Below are 18,788 nucleotides of genomic sequence, written 5' to 3'. Positions count from 1 at the left end.
TTGCAATTGTGCTGAGTTCAAAGTTGCAATGCTCAGTGCTGGGCGGAGAATTGCACTGCATTCTTGCAATTAAATGGAAGCATGTTATTGTTCTCCCTTATGGCAAACAGCCCTGCAAAGTAGGACGGGCTAAGAGAGGTTTTAAGGTGAAATTCGGGACTGTTTATGGTAGTAATTTATACCAGTGGTCACCAACTGGTGGTCCATGAGAAAATTTTGGTAGTCCACAGAAAAACTATTGCATTTTTAATATTGCGCTAAACACTATTTATCTTCTAAAATGATTCATACTAGTGGTCCACGGGATTTAAAATTATGAATTTAGTGGTCCCTAAGGTCTGAAAGTCTGGTTTATACTGTGGCAGGATGAACAACAGCATAACAAATCTTTGGAAGAATTGTTTTCAGATCTTCCAAAGTCTTAACAATCTGCTTTTGGGGGTTTTGAATTAAATATCCAAAAATCTTGATTTGCAAAAGAAAACCTGTTCGGTACAGTGGCCAAGCAAAATCTGAATGTGTTTGTAAGATCCCTGGGAATTGAACTAAGATTTGAGAAGATTTATTAAACCAACCCCATATGGAAAGAGGGACAAGAAGGTTTTTAGGACAGCTAAAATTGCAGTCTTTAACATCTACTGAACTAGTGCTAAATCCGATTGAATTAAATGGAATTCATTTACAGAAAAGATGGATCCAGAAGATGCTGAACAGGTGGCTGCTGAATTACAAGGCAAGAAAATGGATGGCTGGGATGTTTGCAAATTGCAGCCGGCACTGGCTTGACGGTTTATGTCGTGTGGGCAGGAATTCTTATGCCCGGTTTCCGCAAAGTGCCCTTAAAACTGCAGGTAAAACCAAGTTAACAGAATAAGGCTTTTAAAAGGGGAGAATGGCATTGACTTGTTCAGGTCAGGGAGAAATGGAGAAGGGGAGTAGGGACACGTAAAAGAGATTTTGTTGTCTTTCCCTCCATCCTCGAGCTTCACATGTCGAGCACTGGAGAGGATTTTTGAAATCAAAACTTTTTAAAGATATGGCAGGAAGGTCTGCAGAGATTCTCAGTCATCCAGTTCATGGTTGTCCCAAAGGTGCTTTTTCAGGAGGCAACTGGACTTTCTGGTTTTTTCTTTTGAAGATGTTTCGCTTCTCACCCAAGAAGCTTCTTCAGCTCTGACTGGATGGTGGGGAATGGAAGGATTATATTCCTTGCAGACAGCTGGTCATTTGCATCCTTTTAGAGGGTTTATGAGGCCACTTGAAGGTTTGTCTGTGTCCTCAGGGTCACCTGAGTAGTGCAAATAATTCCTGTAGTATGCATTTTTCCCTCTGGAAATCCATTGCTATTCCCACACATTCCAAGGGTCTTCATCCCAAATTGTATAGCTCAAAAGTCTGTAGAGATTCTCAATCATCCAGGTCACGGTTGTCCCAAAGGTGCTTTTTCAAGAGGCAATTGGACTTTCTGGGTTTTTTTTCTTTTGAAAACATTTTGCTTCTCATCCAAGGAAGCTTCTTCAGCTCTGACTGGAAGGTGCGGAATGAAGGATTTATACTCCTTGCAGATTGCTGGTCATTTGCTCATTGAGGCCCCCTGGGGGTTTGTCTGTCTCCTCAGGGTCACTTGAGTCTTGCAAATAGGGTGCAGAAACCTTTTTGGGTTGAAAGGATTGTGGAGTTGTGCTTTCTGCAGGACGTTTTGTGCCCTGTATCCCTTCACTGTTGGAAGAGAGGCTGTTGGGGATGAGTCTATGTTGTCTCCATCTCAAACTGAAGTGTAAATGTTTCCTATGTAAAACGTCTTCAAAGGAAAACCAGAAAGTCCAGTTGCCTCTTAAAAAGCACCTTTGGGACAACAATACAATACAATACAATACAATACAATACAATACAATAGCAGAGTTGGAAGGGACCTTGGAGGTCTTCTATTCCAACCCCTGCCTATACTGTTTCAGACAAATGGCTATCCAACATCTTCTTAAAGATTTCCAGTGTTGGGGCATTAACAACTTCTGGAGGCAAGCTGTTCCACTGATGAATTGTCTTAACTGTCAGGAAATTTCTCCTCAGTTCTAAGTTGTTTTCCTTGATTAGTTTCCACCCATTGCTTCTTGTTCTACACTCAGGTGCCTTGGAGAATAGTTTGACTCCCTCTTCTTTGTGGCACCCCTGAGATATTGGAAGACTGCTATCATGTCTCCCCTAGTCCTTCTTTCATTAAACTAGACATACCCAGTTCCTGCAACCGTTCTTCATATGTTTTAGCCTCCAGTCCCCTAATCCTCTTTGTTGTTCTTCTTTGCACTCTTTCTAGAGTCTCACATCTTTTCTACATTGTGGCAACCAAAACTGAATGCAGTATTCCAAGTGTCGCCTTACCAAGGCATTATAAAGTGGTATTAACACTTCACATGATCTTGATTCTATCCCTCTGTTTATGTAGCCTAGAACTGTGTTGGCTTTTTGGCAGCTGCTGCCACACAGCTGGCTCATATTTAAATGGTTGTCCACTAGGACTCCAAGATCCCTTTCACAGTTACTACTGTTGAGCAAGGTACCACCTATACTGTACCTCTGCATTTTGTTTTTCTTGCCTAAATGTAGAACCTTATTTTTTTCACCATTGAATTTCATTTTATTAGATAGTGCCCATGGCTTGGATGACTGAGAATCTCCATAGATTTTAGGCCAGGGTAGAATAATGGTTTCTCTTTTCTCCTTCAGGTCCCCTACATCCCAGCAAGTGCTAAACAAATCGAGAACGTGATGCAGTTACTCAAGGACGTTCTGGGAAGATCGTAGATCTGGGCTCGGGAGATGGCAGAATTGTAAGAAAATCTCGTTGCAATGCAATACAATGAAATAAGGGAGATTTGTTAAAATAGAGAAGTAAATATTATGATTATTATCTTTATGATTATAGAATTCATTTCAATGTAATGAACATTGTGTAGGGTGGCTCAGTGCTAAGACGCTGAACTTGTCGATCAGAAAGGGTGGCAGTTTGGAGATTCAAATCCCTAGCGCCGCATAATGGAGTGAGCTCCCGTGACTTGTCCCAGCTTCTGCCAACCTAGCAGTTCGAAAGCATGTAAAAATGCAAGTAGAAAAATAGGAACCACCTTTGGTGGGAAGGTAACAGCATTCTGTGTGCCTTTGGCATTGAGTCATGCCGGCCACATGACCATGGAGACGCCTTCGGACAGCGCTGGCTCTTCGGCTTTGAAACGGAGATGAGCACCACCCCCTAGAGTCAGGAACAACTAGCACATATGTGCAAGGGGAACCTTTACCTTTAAAGATAAAAATGAACAAATGTATATAGTTCAGAAAGAGTAGGTAGAAAAATAAAAGAAAGTAGCCAAAAGTGCAGAAATAAGAATTATAGAGAAACGACTAGCACACATGTGCAAGGGAAACTTTCACCTTTAAAGAAGATTGTTGTAAACATTATGATTACTATCTTCCAAACTATTTATAACAAGGCAACACACTGTATATTCAAAAATGAAACGTTGAGGTGTTAAAAAATAAAAAGCTTTATGCAAAAAAGGGAAAGAAAATCACGTTGCTTTGCCATGTTCTTCTGAGAGCATTAAAATGGGACCTGGGGGAATCCTTTTGGCTGGTAAAGATATTTTGCTGCTTACTGGGGAACTTAGGACATCCTCAGCCAGCCACTGAATTTCATACAGAGAGGAGCAAAGCGTTCTAAGGCTGATGATGCAAACAGGACGAGTTAGACAGGTAGTCCTTGACTTACAACAGTCCATTTAGTAACCATTCAAAGTTACAGCAGCACCGCAAACAGTCAGTGTTGGCCGTTTTTCACATTTACGACCATTATAGTGTCCCGGCGGTCACCTGCCTGATCAAAATTTGGATGCTTGGTAACTTGACTCATGTTTATGACGGTTACAGGGCAAAACTCATCTAGCCACTGTCTTGTTTCGTGACCCAGATTTTGGGTTCAATTGTGATCATAAGTTAAGGACTACTTGTATTATGAGCATGAGGGAGTGAGCGTTTTTGGGGGGTTCTCTTTATAGAAGTTTGGAGAAAGGGGTCTTTTTCTTTAGTTAAGCATTTTATTCTGGTTTCTGCCTGAAAACGACAGGAAACCATGAGGCTGAAATTTTGGGGGGGGTGTAAACAAAAACTAAAGTTGTGGATAAAGTTTGCTCACTTCTAACTTGGCCAGGATATCTGGAGTCTGACCTGTTTTTCCTATATTCCCCATGACCCCTGGTTTCCAGGGGAAAAAGCACTTTTTGCTGATGATTATACATTGTTGCTGTTACTATTTGATGGTTTGATTTGTATGTTTTGAGTTTTATATCCTCTTTTGTTAAACTGAAAGAAAATTGCCTTTTATTAGGTAACTATATCCATATTGAAGAGAGTTGGAAGTATTTTTCTTTATTCATTTACTTAAGTTGGTTTTGAGTCATTTAAAAAACCTTTTTCTATTGCGTGATTTTGTATTTTAAACTTTATTTTTCTTTTTAAAAAAAGCTTTTTTTGCTTGCTCCTAAATCAGTTGCAGTCTGGGAAAGTTCAGTTTGCCCGTTGCTTGTTATCCTCCATATGTTTTGTGTAGTATTGTATTGTTTTTTATATTTCTAGCCGATAACCTGGCGTTGCCCAGGTACTTATTTATAGGGGGAAATATCTGGACCAAACGTAATTTGTAATGTGGATTTTTCCCCTTACCAGAGGGAGCCCCTTGTGGAGTACTGTGAAGCTGTTAGCCATGGCAACTCCACTGCACTGTAGTAGAAGCCATTTTAAGCACACACGCTGTATCTTAACAGAACACACACATACACCGAGGGGTGTTAGGGGATCTTACCCCACAGTATTTTTCTCCAGAGAGTAGTTCATCTGTGTATCAAGTTTGGTTGAAATTGCTCAAGGCATTCCCGAAGTGAGAATGCAAATTCAGTGAGAAGTACAGGTAGTCTGACTTACGACTACAGTTGAGCCCAGATTCTGCTGTTAAGTGATTTTGCCCCAGTTATGACCTTTCTTGCCACTCTTGTTCAGTGAATCGCTGCCATTGTTAAGTGAGTCACACGGTTGTTAATTGGAATCTGCTTCCCCATTGACTTTGCTTGTCAGAAGGCCGCAATAGCCGGTCCACACCCCGACCCGGGGACAACGGCAGCCGTCATGATACGAGTCAGTTCCCAACTGTCTGAATTTTGATATACACTTTTTTATAGATGATAGGTAGGTAGGTAGGTATGTAGGTAGGATAGGTAGGTAGGTAGGTCAGGTAGGCAGACGACACAGACAGACAGACAGACAGACAGACAGACAGACAGATAGATATTTTATTTTGTCCACAGAAGTGCATTTGTTTAGAGCTGTGTGTAGGATTTCGGTTAGTTGTTTGTTCTTCTTCTGTGGGTTGGTTCTGTTGCTATATCAGAGTTACGTAATCTTGTAAGATCCTAAAATTCTCCCAAGCTCTGTTAAAAATGGAAAGATGACACCATTCAAAATTTGAGGTTCACTTCTGGAGATTTTCCTAATTATAAATTGACTAAAGATGGAGACATCTCTCTCTCTTTCCGATCCTAAGATAGGGCAGTCACAGAAGAAAACCAGATTAAGATGGATTGTTTTGATCTCCTGGGAAAAGCAGCTCCCTTTTGCTTCTGAGGAACAAATCCATCGGAAATAAACAAACCTGGTTTATATTTGCAGGTTCTGGAAGCTTACAAGCAAGGCTTCAGGCCATCTGTTGGCTATGAACTCAATCCATGGCTGTTGCGACTTCCCAGCTATCGTGCGTGGAAAGCTGGGTGTTACGGAAAGTTTCCTTACTACAGAGAACACCTTTGGAAGGTAGAAAAAGGAAAGACATTGGAATTCTGAGCATTGTCCCAATGTTCTTTTTTTTCAAGAGGCACTGGACTTTCTAGTTTTTCTTTGAAGACATTTTCCTTCCCATCCAAGAAGCTTCTTCAGTTCTGTCAGGAGAAGCCTCCAGTGGCCTCAACGAATCTTTAAAAGGTAAAGATGAAGGTTCTCCTCGCACATATGTGCTAGTCGTTTCCGACTCTAGGGGGTGCTGCTCATCTCCATTTCAAAGCTGAAGACCCAGTGCAGTCTGAAGACATCTCTGTGGTCTTGTTGCCGGTATGACTAAATGGTGAAGCCGCACGGAACGCTGTTACCTTTTGTTCTGATGCCCCCCCCCCTCCGTACGGTGACTCACGCTGACACAAGGTTACTGTTAGCCACTTTATTTACAGTAATTACTCACAGACAAGATTTTGGCAGCAACTCAGACTTCCACAGATAAGAAATACCACAAGAGCTTCTCCAGCTTTAGTAAAATGGTTGTGTCCTGCAAAAGGTCTCCTCCCAAACTCTCTTCTTATATACTCTCTTGGGAGGAGCCTAATCACAACCACCTGGGCCCGATTATCTTCTAAGTCTCTGTAATTGCTGCTGGCGCTTATCTGCCCGTCTCTGCCTGGCGTCCAGGACCAATTCCCTTTGCTCCTCCCCACTGCTCCAGGGTCTGGCATTAGGGACAAACTCCCTTTGGCTTTCACCGCTGCTCCATGCCTCAGGCGCCTCCTGGTGACCAACCAGCCTCTCTGGTCCCTGCTCGGAGTCTGAACCCTGCCCAGGGTCCTCCACATCGTTCAGAGCCGAGTCATAGTGTCCCTCGCTATCGGAGTCTGTCGGCAGCTCCAACGGCTCCTGCTGGGCCACAACACCTTCCCACCAAAGGTGGTCTCTATTTTTCTACTTGCATTTTTTATATGCTTTCAAACTGCTACGTTGGCTGGGACAAATAACAGGAGCTCACTCAGTTGCGCTAGGGATTTGAACCGCTTTATGATCAACAAGCTCAGTATCTTAGCCACTGAGCCAACGCATCCCTCTAAAAGAACGCAAATGACCAGCCGTCATCAAGGAATATAAATCCTTCCATTCCCCACCCTCCTGTCAGAGCTGAAGAAGCTTCTTGGATGAGAAGTGAAACGTCTTTAAAGAAAAACCAGAAAGTCCAGTTGCCTCCTGAAAAAAGCACCTTTGGGAGAACCATGGCCTGGGTGACTGAGAGTTTCCATAGGCATATTCTGAGCATAATGCCAGGAAATCGAAACCAACTTGAGTCTATGGGAATTCCTCGTGTTACGACCCCAATTGAGCCTAAAATTTCTGTTGCTAAGTGAAACATTTCTTAAGTGAGCTTTGCCCTGTTTTACAACCTTTTTTTTGCTAGAATTGTTAAGTGAATTGCCGCCATTGTTCCATTAGTAACATGGTTGTTAAATGAATCTGCCTTTCCCATTGATTTTGATTGTTGGAAGGTCGCCAAAGGGGATCCAATGACGTTGAAACATAGCAATGGTCATAAGTTTGAACCCTTTGCTAAGCGTCTGATTTTTGATTGCGTGATCACCGGGGAGTATCAAACTTGATGGCCGCATCAGGGTTGTGTTTGACTCTGATGTGGATGACCAGGTTGGGCATGGCCAGCTCGAAGTTGGGGGCGCCTGTGGTGGCCCGAGCACTCTGTCACTCAGGGCTCCAGTTTTCAGCTGGAACGACCTCCTGCAACCATCTACCAGCCAAAATGGGCTTGGGAGGGCTGCCCCCATTTTCGCTGGCAGAGACATCGTGGGCCACTCCTTCGCTGTTTCCAGGGCAGCCCCGCAAGTGTCAGGTTTCCGAAAGTGGCCCTAATTGATTCATGAGCCTCGAGCCAAGTTTCAAAAGAAAACCAGTCATTTATTAGGAGCGCCATTTTGGCAATACTGTATTGCAGTTCAGATCTGAGCCTCACTTGAATTATAGCTGAAGTTGCCAGCAAGCCAGATCTGAGCACCCCCACGGGCTGGATCTGGGCCCCAGGCCTTGAGTTTGACACCCCTGTTATAAAGTGCCCTGTTTTCCTAAAAATAAGACTACACTGGAAAATTCAAGTCCTAGCATGATTTTTTCAGGATGCTCGTAATATAAGCCTTGCCTCCAAAACAAATCCCAGTTACGATTGTCAGCCAGATGGATGCATTTAGTACCATATTTCCCCAAAAATAATACCTAACCAGAAATAACCTCTAGTGCATCTTTTGGAGCAAAAATGAATATAAGATCCGGCCTTATTTTCGGGGAAACACGATATATCCTGATCACTCTTTGCTGTAACGAAACTGGCCATTGTGCTATGTTATTGTGGTTTACTTGGCTTCTGCTTTTTGAAGGAATGACACTTGGCTGGGTTCTTTGCAGATCGAAATCTCTTGGTTCCTACAACCCTCCGAGCCAAAACCAAGCCAATATTATTTATGGCTTGTGTGTGAAATGTGCAAACCCACCCAGGGAGTTGGACCGAGAAAGATTCCCCCCCCTTTGTGCTCCAGATCTTTTTAATAGAAACTGCTTTTTAAACATTGCACAAAAAGTAACCTCCCCCCCCCCCCTAATTTATGTTTTGCCCCTCTTTTTTTTTAGGTGAACTTATCCGATTGTCAGAATGTAACTGTGTTCCTGGCACCAAGTGTGGTACGTTTCATATTTTCTCCAAACGAGTTTTTTTTCTCCAAAATATATCCATGCTGAGTGTGTCTAGTTTAAGAAGAGCTCTCTGTATGTGTGTGTGGGCGTGGCACGACAAAACCGCGGTCCACTAAAGCGCGCCCGATTAAAGCGCGTACCTGACATCATCAGCAGCGCGACAAATACGACCGCGGAGAAAAAAGGACGCTTTAAAAAGCGCTTTTAAAGCAAGCCGATTCACGTAAAGGTAAGGGTTAGGGTTAGGGTTAGGGTTAGGTTAAGGGTTAGGGTTACGTTTAGGGTTACGTTAAGCGTTAGGGTTAGGTTTAGGGTTAGGTTAAGGGTTAGCGTTAGGTTTAGCGTTAGGTTAAGGGTTAGGTTTAGGGTTAGGTTTAGGGTTAGGTTAAGGGTTAGGTTTAGGGTTAGGTTTAGGGTTAGGTTTGGGGGGGGTTAGGGTAAGGTTTTCGCGTTAATTTTAACTTTACCACTCACAGCGTGATGTTTTCGTCGCGCTGTGATGACGTCAGGTACGCGCTTTCGTCGAGCGCGCTTTAGTCTACCGCGGTTTTGTGGTGGAACCATGTGTGGGTACATACACATACAGGATATATAGTAGATAATGTATCTTTTTGTGTGCCTATACACACTCTATACTATGTAATATGTACACATATGGCATATATAAAGGTAAGGTAAAGGTTCCCCTTGCACATATGTGCTAGTTGTTCCTGACTCTAGGGGGTGGTGCTCATCCGTTTCTTAGCCAAAGAGCCAGCACTGTCCGAAGACGTCTTCGTGGTCATGTGGCCGGCATGACTCAATGCCAAAGGTGCACAGAACGCTGTTACCTTCCCACCAAAGCTGGTTCCTATTTTTCTACTTGCATTTTTACCTGCTTTCGAACTGCTAGGTTGGCAGAAGCTGAGATGAGACACAGGAGCTCGCTCCATTACACGGCACCAGGAATTTGAACCGCCGAACTGACGCCCTTTCTGATCGACAAGTTCAGCGTCTTAGCCACTGAGCCACCCTACACAATGTTCATTTTTACGTGCTTTCGAACTGCTAGGTGGCAGAAGCTGGGACCAGTAACAGGAGCTCACTCCGTTATGTGGTGCTAGGGATTCGAACCACCAAACAACTGCCGACCTTTCTGATCGACAAGCTCAGCATCTTAGCCACCACGTTCCCTCTGGCATATGTACATAGGATTAAGTAGTATATTTGGATGTTCACTAGTAGTAAATAAATAGACATTCAAAGTTACAATAACACTGAAAAAAGAGACTTATGGTTGTTTTTCACACTTATGATCCTGGCAGCAACCCTATGGTGACATGATCAAAATTCAGACGCTTGGCAACTGGCTCACATTTATGACGGTTGCCATGTCCCCCAGGGTCGTGCGATCCCCTTTTGCGACCTTTTGACAAGCAAAGTCCACGGGGGAAGCCAAGATTCACTGAGCAGCCGTGTTGCTCACTTAACAACTACAGCGATTCGCTTAACAATTACAGCGAGAAAGGTTCGCAAAGTGAGGCAAAGCTCACTTAGCGGCTGTCTCCCTTAGCAACAGAAATTTGAGTCTCCACAGTGGGCGTAAATAGCCTGTCGCCATAAGTGCGAGTCATGCAGGTCACTTCTGTCGGTGCTGTTGTAATGTTGAACGGTCGCTAAACGAACGGTCGCAGGTCGAGGACTACCTAGAATAAGAGCTAACTCTTCTTTGAAAATCGGCAAGGCATTTTCACGATTGTTCTTCCAAGGGAGAAACGGGCTTGCTCTTTAAAAAAAAGAAAGAAGAGTTATGTTCTTTGAAAAGACATCTGCATTTGCCATACGACAGCAGATCGAAGAGAGTTATAAATAAACCGAAAATGAATGTATAAACTTTTAACCAGAGCACCAGTGAACTCCCGTGAGGTTTAGCCTTTAGCCCTGGTAAAAGCCAGATATGTTTGGCTTAATTTAGTAGGGGCACCAGTGCGCTTGGGTGTCAAAGGCAGCCTCTTCCTGTGAGCTTCCTGATGCTGAGCCCCGAGTCTCCTTTCTCAAAAGCCTCTGTCTTCTGCGTCCTGCTTTGTAGCCATCAAGCGGTCTCTTCCAATTTAGCTTAGTGGGTTGTATGTTGTGGCCCGCCAGCGGTCAGCAGAGCTGGCAGCAGAGTCGGACAGGGAGGAGGTTGGGGAGGAACTGGGCCAGTCCTGGAGGCTGGGGAAGGCTTGGACAATGCTCTGTGTTGGAGGCAGAGAGGGGTCGAGGCTGTCTGGCACTTCTCAGCTGCCTTTGGAGCTAGACAGCAGTGAGCTAGACAGCTGTTCCACTGGAACAGCTGGAGCCTGTTCCCAGTGTGTGCGCATGTGCAGAGCTGCCAGAAGAAAAAAACAGCTCAGAAATCAGGGTCGACTTGGGAGTAAGGTCACAGGTAGAAGGTGAATGGCCCCTCCCATAGGAAATAAAAGAGGAGCAAAAGGGGAGGGGGCTTTTGCAGGAAACAATTTGGTCATTGGTCATTAGATTCATTTCAGGAGTATGAAGATCTGTCCATGAATCTCAGAGACTCTGTGCCAAATCTTTCCTTGCATAGCACCTCGTTTGGAAAATATTCACATGACAGCTTTCCAAGATAGATGAGGTCTGTGGTCATAAATATTCCTTTGAAAGACTGTTTGCCAGGCCTTTGCTGAAGGTGAATGAGAGGAATTCACATTCGTTTAATAAAAGGGGTTTTGTCGGGAGCAGGAATCTGCTTCGTGCTTTTTGGGAAGCCTAGGTCAGAACATGTATGAAATTATCCCTGTGAGTTTCTAAGTCATGCATTCTAGCATAGGGATATATACGTACCCAAACATAATGGCTATCCAACAAAACATGGGTAAGGCAAACCGTGGTTTAGGACAGCATATCATCATCTTTAATGACCCTATAATCCCTTGCAGGGTGGAGTCTGGGCATCTGAATTGAGCTGAGTGTTTACTGGCCAGTTGCCCTTCCTGTCACCAATATGGAGTTTTGTTCAGCAGATAAATTCTCATTGTGCCCAGAGAGACATCTGCCTCTACCTAGGATTGAACTCATAGCCTCCTGATTGTAAGGCAGAGCTCCACCTCTAGGCCACTGCACCACTCAGTTTAGCACATCACATGAATTTGTTTGTTTATTTAATTACAGGATTTATATGGCCTCCCGTAAGGATTCTAGGCAGCTCACAACAAGCCACAAAAGCGAGGATTAAAAGTAAACACCCCAAAGTTTAAAAGCAGATACTGTCCGCTTTTAAACAGTCTCCCAGTTCAACCCCGTCATAGCCCAATTCTTGGGGGGGGGGGGGCAAAGCAAGGTCCTACGAGAAGGCTAAAAGAGTGGAATCTCTTAGATCTCCGGTAGAAGGCATAGCCTTTGAGTGCAGTGAAATAAGGGGGGTATTGGTAGCAACTGAGGAACTTCATGATTCCATACAAAATGTCCACTGTGTTCTGACCGAGGCTTCCCAAGAGCATGAAACAAACTCCTTGTCCCGATAAAAAACCCTTTTATTAATTTACTGTGAATTCTGCTCATTCACATCCAGCAAAGTCACACACCTTATCTGGCTGGAGAGCTGCCAGGCCAATATCTGCAGAACTTGGCAAGGAGTCTCCAAGAATCACAAACCAATTAAACAAACTAATTGTCTCCTGCAAACTCCACTCTCCCTTTCGCTCCTCTTTGTTTCCTCTGGGAGCGCCATTCATTGCCACCTGTGGCCTTCCTCCCAAGTCACCCCTTTCTTTAGCTGTTCCCTTCGTCTGGCAACTCTGTGCATACGCACACTGGAAACAGGCTCCAGTTGTGCTTCTGCTTCACTGATGTCCAACTCTGAAGGCAGCTGATAACTGGCATAGGCCCTGGCTCCCTCTCTGCCTCCGACACAGAGCCCTCAGAGCCTTCCCCAGACTCCAGGACTGGCCTCTCTCCCCAACCTCCTCACTGTCCGAATCTGCTGCCAGGTCTGCTGGCCTCTGGCGGGCCACAACACACTGTTCGATTAGATCCATCTTGTCCAGCTGTCTTCTCACAGTGGCCAACCAACTGCAGAAGGAAGTCCCCTTGTCTCCCAGCATATGGTTTCAGAACCAGTAATTCCATGAAATGGTCCAGCCCTTCCTTGAAGCTGGCCAAGCTAGTAGCCATGACTACATCTCCATTTCAAAGGGGATGCCATCTTCTTGAGCTTAAGGTGTACCCACAAAAATCCATGGTTGATCTATCTTCAGGGTCCTTGGTGCACTCTGAGCTTGGTGGGATTTTATTGCAGATGTTTCATTATCAACTAGGTAACATCATCAGTGGTGCGATATTACCTAGAGCACTGATGGTGTTACATCGTTGGGTAATGAAACATCTGCAAGACAACAGCCAAGCTCAGAAAACACCAAGGAACCACAATCCTCCTCCTCCTTTTCCTCCTCCTCCTCCCCCCCAACCCCACTCCCTTCTGGTACTGATGATGTTACCTAGTTGGGTAATGAAACATCTGGAAGACAACAGCCAAGCTCAGAAAACACCGAGGACCCTACGGCTCAACCCTGAGCTACAAATACTCTCTTCTATTGGTGTATTGTGAAGATTCCAAAAGGTGACCTAATTAATTTACGAGCCTCGAGACAAAGTTCAAAAGAAATCCAGTCATTTATTAGGAGCAACATTTTGGCATGTTCTCCTGCGGAGCCGAATCTGATTTCCGTTAATGGTGTTGAACTTTACCCCTGTGTCTCCCTTCCCCTCAGTCTGTGTCATAAATCACATCCACCAATGAGGTGCTGCAGCAGGCTGTGAACTTTCGTACCTCACACGCCTGCTGTAAAATCTGAGATCCTACCCTGGTCGAAGGTATGCATGGAATTCTCCCTCCCTTTTCCATGTCAACTTGATAGTAGGCATGGAAATCTTTACAAGTTGACATCTACAGTATCTTTATTTGTTATTGACTGATAGATCCTTCAGAAGACATCTCTACTCTTCTTCTTCCTAGCTGATGCTTCTGGAGAAAAAGCTACTGACAGAACTTCCAGAAGGAGCTCGAGTGGTGGCTGGACGGTTTCCTCTCCCCAACTGGACCCACACTGACACAGCTGGGGAAGGTGTGAACCAAGCCTGGGCATACGACGTCCAGATGGTCCGGCAACTGAAGAGGGATGAGCCAGAAGGGAGCCCAGTGTGAGAAGAGGTCACCTTGGACATGCCAATTTCTCAAAAATAATGAAAAAACCCCACTCCTCTGCTGAGATGTCCCTTTCCCCTTGGAGTGGGGTGTCTCCATTTCTTGATTCTCTATCTGGTGATGCAGTGGTTAGAGTGCAGTATGCAGGCTATTTCTGCTGCCAGCTGCCTGCAATTTGACAGTTTGATAACAGGTCATAAAATAGGACCCAAATTGTTGGGGGCAAGAGGCTGACTGTAAACCCTTAGAGAGGGCTGTAAAAGCACTGTGAAGTGGTATATATGTCTAGGTGCTATTGCTATTGCTCTTCCTTTTCTCCTTCTTTCCTTCCTTCCATCCATCCATGGTGCACAGTGGCTAGAGTGCAGTATGCAGTCTCCTTCTGCTGCCTGCAATTTGGCAGTTCGAATCTCACCAGGGTCAAGGTTGAATTAACCTTCCATCCTTCCAAGGTGGGTAAAATGAGGACCCAGATTGTTGGTGCCAAGAGGCTGACTCTGTAAAACCGCATAGAGAGGGCTGTAATGGTATAGAAGGCTAAGGGCTATTGCTATTCCTGTTTTCCTTCCTTCCTTCCTTCCTTCCTTCTTTCAAATACAGTATTGCAGGCTAACTCTGCTGACTGCCAGCAGTTCGATCCTAACTGGCTCAAGGTTGACTCAGCCTTCCATCCTTCCAAGGTGGTTTGGTTGGGGATCATTGTGAAAGCAATCAAGTTTCATAGACTTGATTAGGAACACCAGCAATTGATGGAGAGACTCGGAATAGGATGGAATGGAAGAGAATGCAAAATTCAGTGAGAAGTACAGGTAGTCCTTGACTCACGACTACAGTTGAGCCCAGGATTTCTGCTGTTAAGTGAATTTTGCCCCAGTTTACGACCTTTCTTGCCACTCTTGTTCAGCGAATCGCTGCCATGGTTAAGTGAGTCACATGGTTGTTAATTGAATCTGGCTTCCCCATTGACTTTGCTTGTCAGAAGGCCACAATAGCGGGTCACACCCATGACTCTGGGACACGGCAGCCATCATGAATATGAGTCAGTTCCCAATCGTCTGAATTTTGATTGCGGGACTGTGGGGAAGCTGCAGGAGTGAAACATGGCCATAAGTCACTTTTTTTCAGAGCTGTTGTCACTTTGAACGGTCACTGCATGAACTGCCGTAAATCGAGGACTGCCTGTACGGTCTTTGTGGTTAATCAAGAGCTCATGTCATGTTGGGTTGACTATCCAAACTTGAGGCTTGATTGATTTAATTTGATTTAATTTGGTTTGTATGCCGCCTTATTCCCGAGAGACTCAGGACGGCTCACAATAAAAAGGGGAGTGGATACAGAAATAAAATAAAAACAGCAGTTTAGAAGTCACAACAGTCGTAACTTCGAATGGGGCTGGATAGTTCAACAGCCCCAGGCCTGCTGGAACAGCCAGGTCTTAATTGCTTTGCGGAAGGCCAGAAGAGTAGTAAGGGTCCGGATCTCAACGGGGAGATCGTTCCAGAGGGCCGGAGCAGCCACAGAGAAGGCCCTCCCCCGAGGAGTCACCAGCCGACATTGGCCGGCAGATGGAATTCGGAGGAGGCTTAGATTCATGCCTCCCCAAATTACTTTGTCAACAGTCTGGGGCTGGTTGTTGTATCTTGATCTTCCCTACCTTGCAGGTTTGCTGTGAGGATAAAGTGAATGTTGGTGCTAAGTTCATTCTTCTGTTGCTGTTGTTAGGAATATAATCTAACGGTTGGGTTGGCAATATATAAATCATGTAACAATGTTGTAACTGTGTCTTTAAAGCATACTGTAAAATGTGATTGGTTGCTGTTTTCCTCAATCGGCCTTAAGAGGGAGCCAGAAGGACTGTTAGTTCTCTCTCTGTTCATTAGATGCTGGGCTGATCTAATCTGAGTGCCGTGAGCTATTGTAAGTTTTGCAACTGTTAGCAAACTTTGTGTACTGGACTGTTTATATGATACTGGACTATGTTATTTGGATTATCCCTTAACTGAAAGACATTGATGACTGACTGTCTTATCCGTGTATGACTTGGGCTGTTTGATGGACTCTGATACCTCTATTTTCCACAAAAGTAAAAGCCTATTTAAACTGCAGTGACTCTGTATGCTGGTTGGTGTGTTCTCCAACACAACTCTCACAACGCTTCGCTGAACGCACTTGCTCTCCCAACAGGGAGCTTACCTAACAGCTATAATTGAATTGAGTTTTACTTAAATTGTACCGGTGATGCCCATCGAATACAATATTAGAAATGTCAGGCTGTGCTATTCAATACTGCCGATGCTACTCCCGCTTCCCCAAAAATGACTTCCCCAGATAATAAACCCAATCGGGCTTTTCAGCCCCAAAATAAGCCCTCCCCTAAAATATTTCAACACATGCACCGCCAATCCCTGCCATTTGCTGGGGAGGGGGCAAGGGGGGGAACATGCCCCCCATATGCCCCTGCCATCCATGCGGAACGGCCTCACAGAGGCCGCTACCTCAAACCCTAGCTACTGCACCCTTTCTCTTAGTGGCGGCTGCGAAAAGAGTGACAGGCCCAGCGACGCAAAGGCTGGCAAGAATGTGCCAGAAACAGAGAGAGAACTTCCGGCCCTCTCCGGATCAGCTGATCTGTGGTTGCAGGCCGAGGTTAAGGGGCCTCCTGCACTTCAAAAATAATAAGCTCCCCGAAAATAAGGCCAAGTGAAGCCAGCTCTGACCCCACGTAATTTACAGCCCAATTATGACCCCGTTTCCCCCACTTTCCTGTGGCAACTCAAAACAGGTCAGGGATGCTTTGCGAGTTGACACTTTTATTATACAGCTACAGAATCTTGAAATTCTGAGTGTGCCTCTTTCTTCCTTGTTTTTTTTCTAGTTCCACCTAAAGATGTGGGAAGGGAAGGAGAGAGTATGATAGCCAATAACTGAAGGTCGGTGAGGGGAACTCTCAGCTCTTCACACTAGAGAAGAATCCCAATTGTAAATACTAAACCTACTTGCTGTCAAGGTTCCGAAGGATGCCCTAATTAAATCATGAGCCTCGAGCCAAGCTTCAAAAGAATCCAGTTATTAGGAGCAACATGTCGGCACGTACCCCAGTGAAGCCAGCTCTCCATGTAATTCACGCCCAATTATGACCCTGTTTCCCCCCTTTCCTGTGGCAACTCAAGAACAGGGCAGGGATGCTTTACGATGACACTTTTATTATACAGCTACAGAATCTTGAAACTCTGAGTGTGCCTCTTTCTTCCTTGTTTTTATCCTGAAAAGTCACCTGGAGGCAAGATGGCTGGCAAATAATTTAATAACTAGATAAATAACAATTTAATATAGAGAGAGAACTAGGAGGGGGGTTAAAATCGGAGACGTTTTCTCAAATTACTTTTCTGTCTCGAGACTAAACTCTTATCTGACCGTTGTTTTGACAAGTGACTCTTCCCCTTCTTCCTTAAGGCTATTCTCACAGTTTGTTACAACTACAGAGAGGAAATATTGTCATGAAGCAACCGATAGGGAAAAAACTCAAGAAATGAGAAAGAAACTCTAGATTGACTGTCTGGTATAAGAGGGGAGGGAAGGGAAACAGTGTCCAGCTTCCAAGATAAATCTTTAGGGATAAAGTGGAAGAAAATTATACATTGAGACCAGTGGTGGGATTCAAATAATTTAACAACAGGTTCTCTGCCCTAATGATTTCTTCCAACAACTAGTTCACCAAACGGCCCAGAAAGTTAGACTTAGACTTAGACTTAGAAGTTTATTTATATGCCGCCCTTTTCCCTGGGGTACTCAGGGTGGCTTACAACTCGAAAAGGGGGGGGGAAACAAACATTTAACACGTAGGAGTACGTCATTAAAAAACACAGCATTCATACCATTCGGGTGGATTACAGTCTTTAGCCCCAGGCCTGACGGGATAGCCAGATTTTGAGGGCTGTGCGGAAGGTCTGGAGTGGTGAGGTACGAATCTCCACGGGGAGATCGTTCCATAGGGTCGGAGCTGCCACCGAGACTCTCCTCCGCGTGGTTGCCAGTCGACATTGACCGGCAGATGGAACTCGGAGGAGGCCTAATCTATGGGATCTAATAGGTCGAGTGGAGGTGATTGGCAGTAGGCGGTCTCTCAAGTACCCAGATCCACTACCATGAAGGGCTTTATGGGTGACAAGTAGCACCTTGAAGCGTACCCGGAGATCGACAGGTAGCCAGTGCAGCTCGCGGAGGATAGGTGTTATGTGGGTGAAGCGAGGTGCACCCACAATCGCTCGCGCGGCCGCATTCTGGACTAGCTGAAGTCGCCGAATACTCTTCAAGGGCAGCCCCATGTAGAGCACATTGCAGTACTCCAGCCTAGAGGTCACAAGGGCACGAGTGACTGTTGTGAGAGCCTCCCAGTTCAAGTAGGGGCGCAACTGGTGCACCAGGCGAACCTGGGCAAATGCCCCCGGTCACAGCTGACAAATGGTGTTCAAAAGTCAGCTGTGGGTCCAGGAGGACTCCCAAGTTGCGGACCCTGTCTGAGGGGCGTAGTGTTTGACCCCCCAGCCTGAGAGATGGAATACTTGCCGAATTAGTGGGAGGGAAACACAACAGCCACTCGGTCTTATCTGGGTTGAGCACGAGTTTGTTAGCCCTCATCCAGTCCCTAACAGCTTCAAGGCCCTGGTTCATCACGTCCACCGCTTCATTGAGTTGGCACGGGCGGACAGATACAACTGAGTATCGTCCGCATACTGGTGGTATTTTATCCCGTGCCGCCGAATGATCTCACCGCAGTTTCATGTAGATGTTGAAAAGTAGGGGGGACAAGACCGAACCCTGCGGCACCCCATATGTTAGGGGCCTAGGGGTCGATCTCTGCCCTCCAACTAACACCGACTGCGACCTGTCCGAGAGGTAAGAGGAGAACCACCGCAAAACAGTGCCTCCCACCCCCACCTCCCGCAGTCGTCGCAGAAGGATACCATGGTCGATGGTATCGAAAGCCGCTGAGAGGTCAAGAAGAACCAGGATGGAGGCGTAGCCTCCGTCCCTGGCTCTCCAGATCATCGGTCAATGC

The 18,788-nt window shown here is 45.4% G+C and overlaps 1 protein-coding gene across 1 annotated transcript; it reads left to right on the top strand.

Moving 5' to 3' along the window:
• The first annotated feature begins 689 nt into the window (after nt 1-689).
• ANTKMT (adenine nucleotide translocase lysine methyltransferase) lies at nt 690-13,756 on the top strand. The gene is given in 7 exon segments (XM_032231354.1): nt 690-754; nt 757-851; nt 2,725-2,773; nt 2,776-2,828; nt 5,713-5,853; nt 8,482-8,532; nt 13,541-13,756. Coding segments are annotated over 7 exon segments (642 nt in total). The 5' UTR covers nt 690; the 3' UTR covers nt 13,730-13,756.
• Nucleotides 13,757-18,788: the final 5,032 nt, after the last annotated feature.

The sequence above is a fragment of the Thamnophis elegans genome, chromosome 14, assembly GCF_009769535.1.
Source record: "Thamnophis elegans isolate rThaEle1 chromosome 14, rThaEle1.pri, whole genome shotgun sequence".
NCBI classification, from domain to species: domain Eukaryota; kingdom Metazoa; phylum Chordata; class Lepidosauria; order Squamata; family Colubridae; genus Thamnophis; species Thamnophis elegans.
Note: the sequence above shows the minus strand (reverse complement) of the source record. Positions and strands in the feature narration are given on the sequence as shown.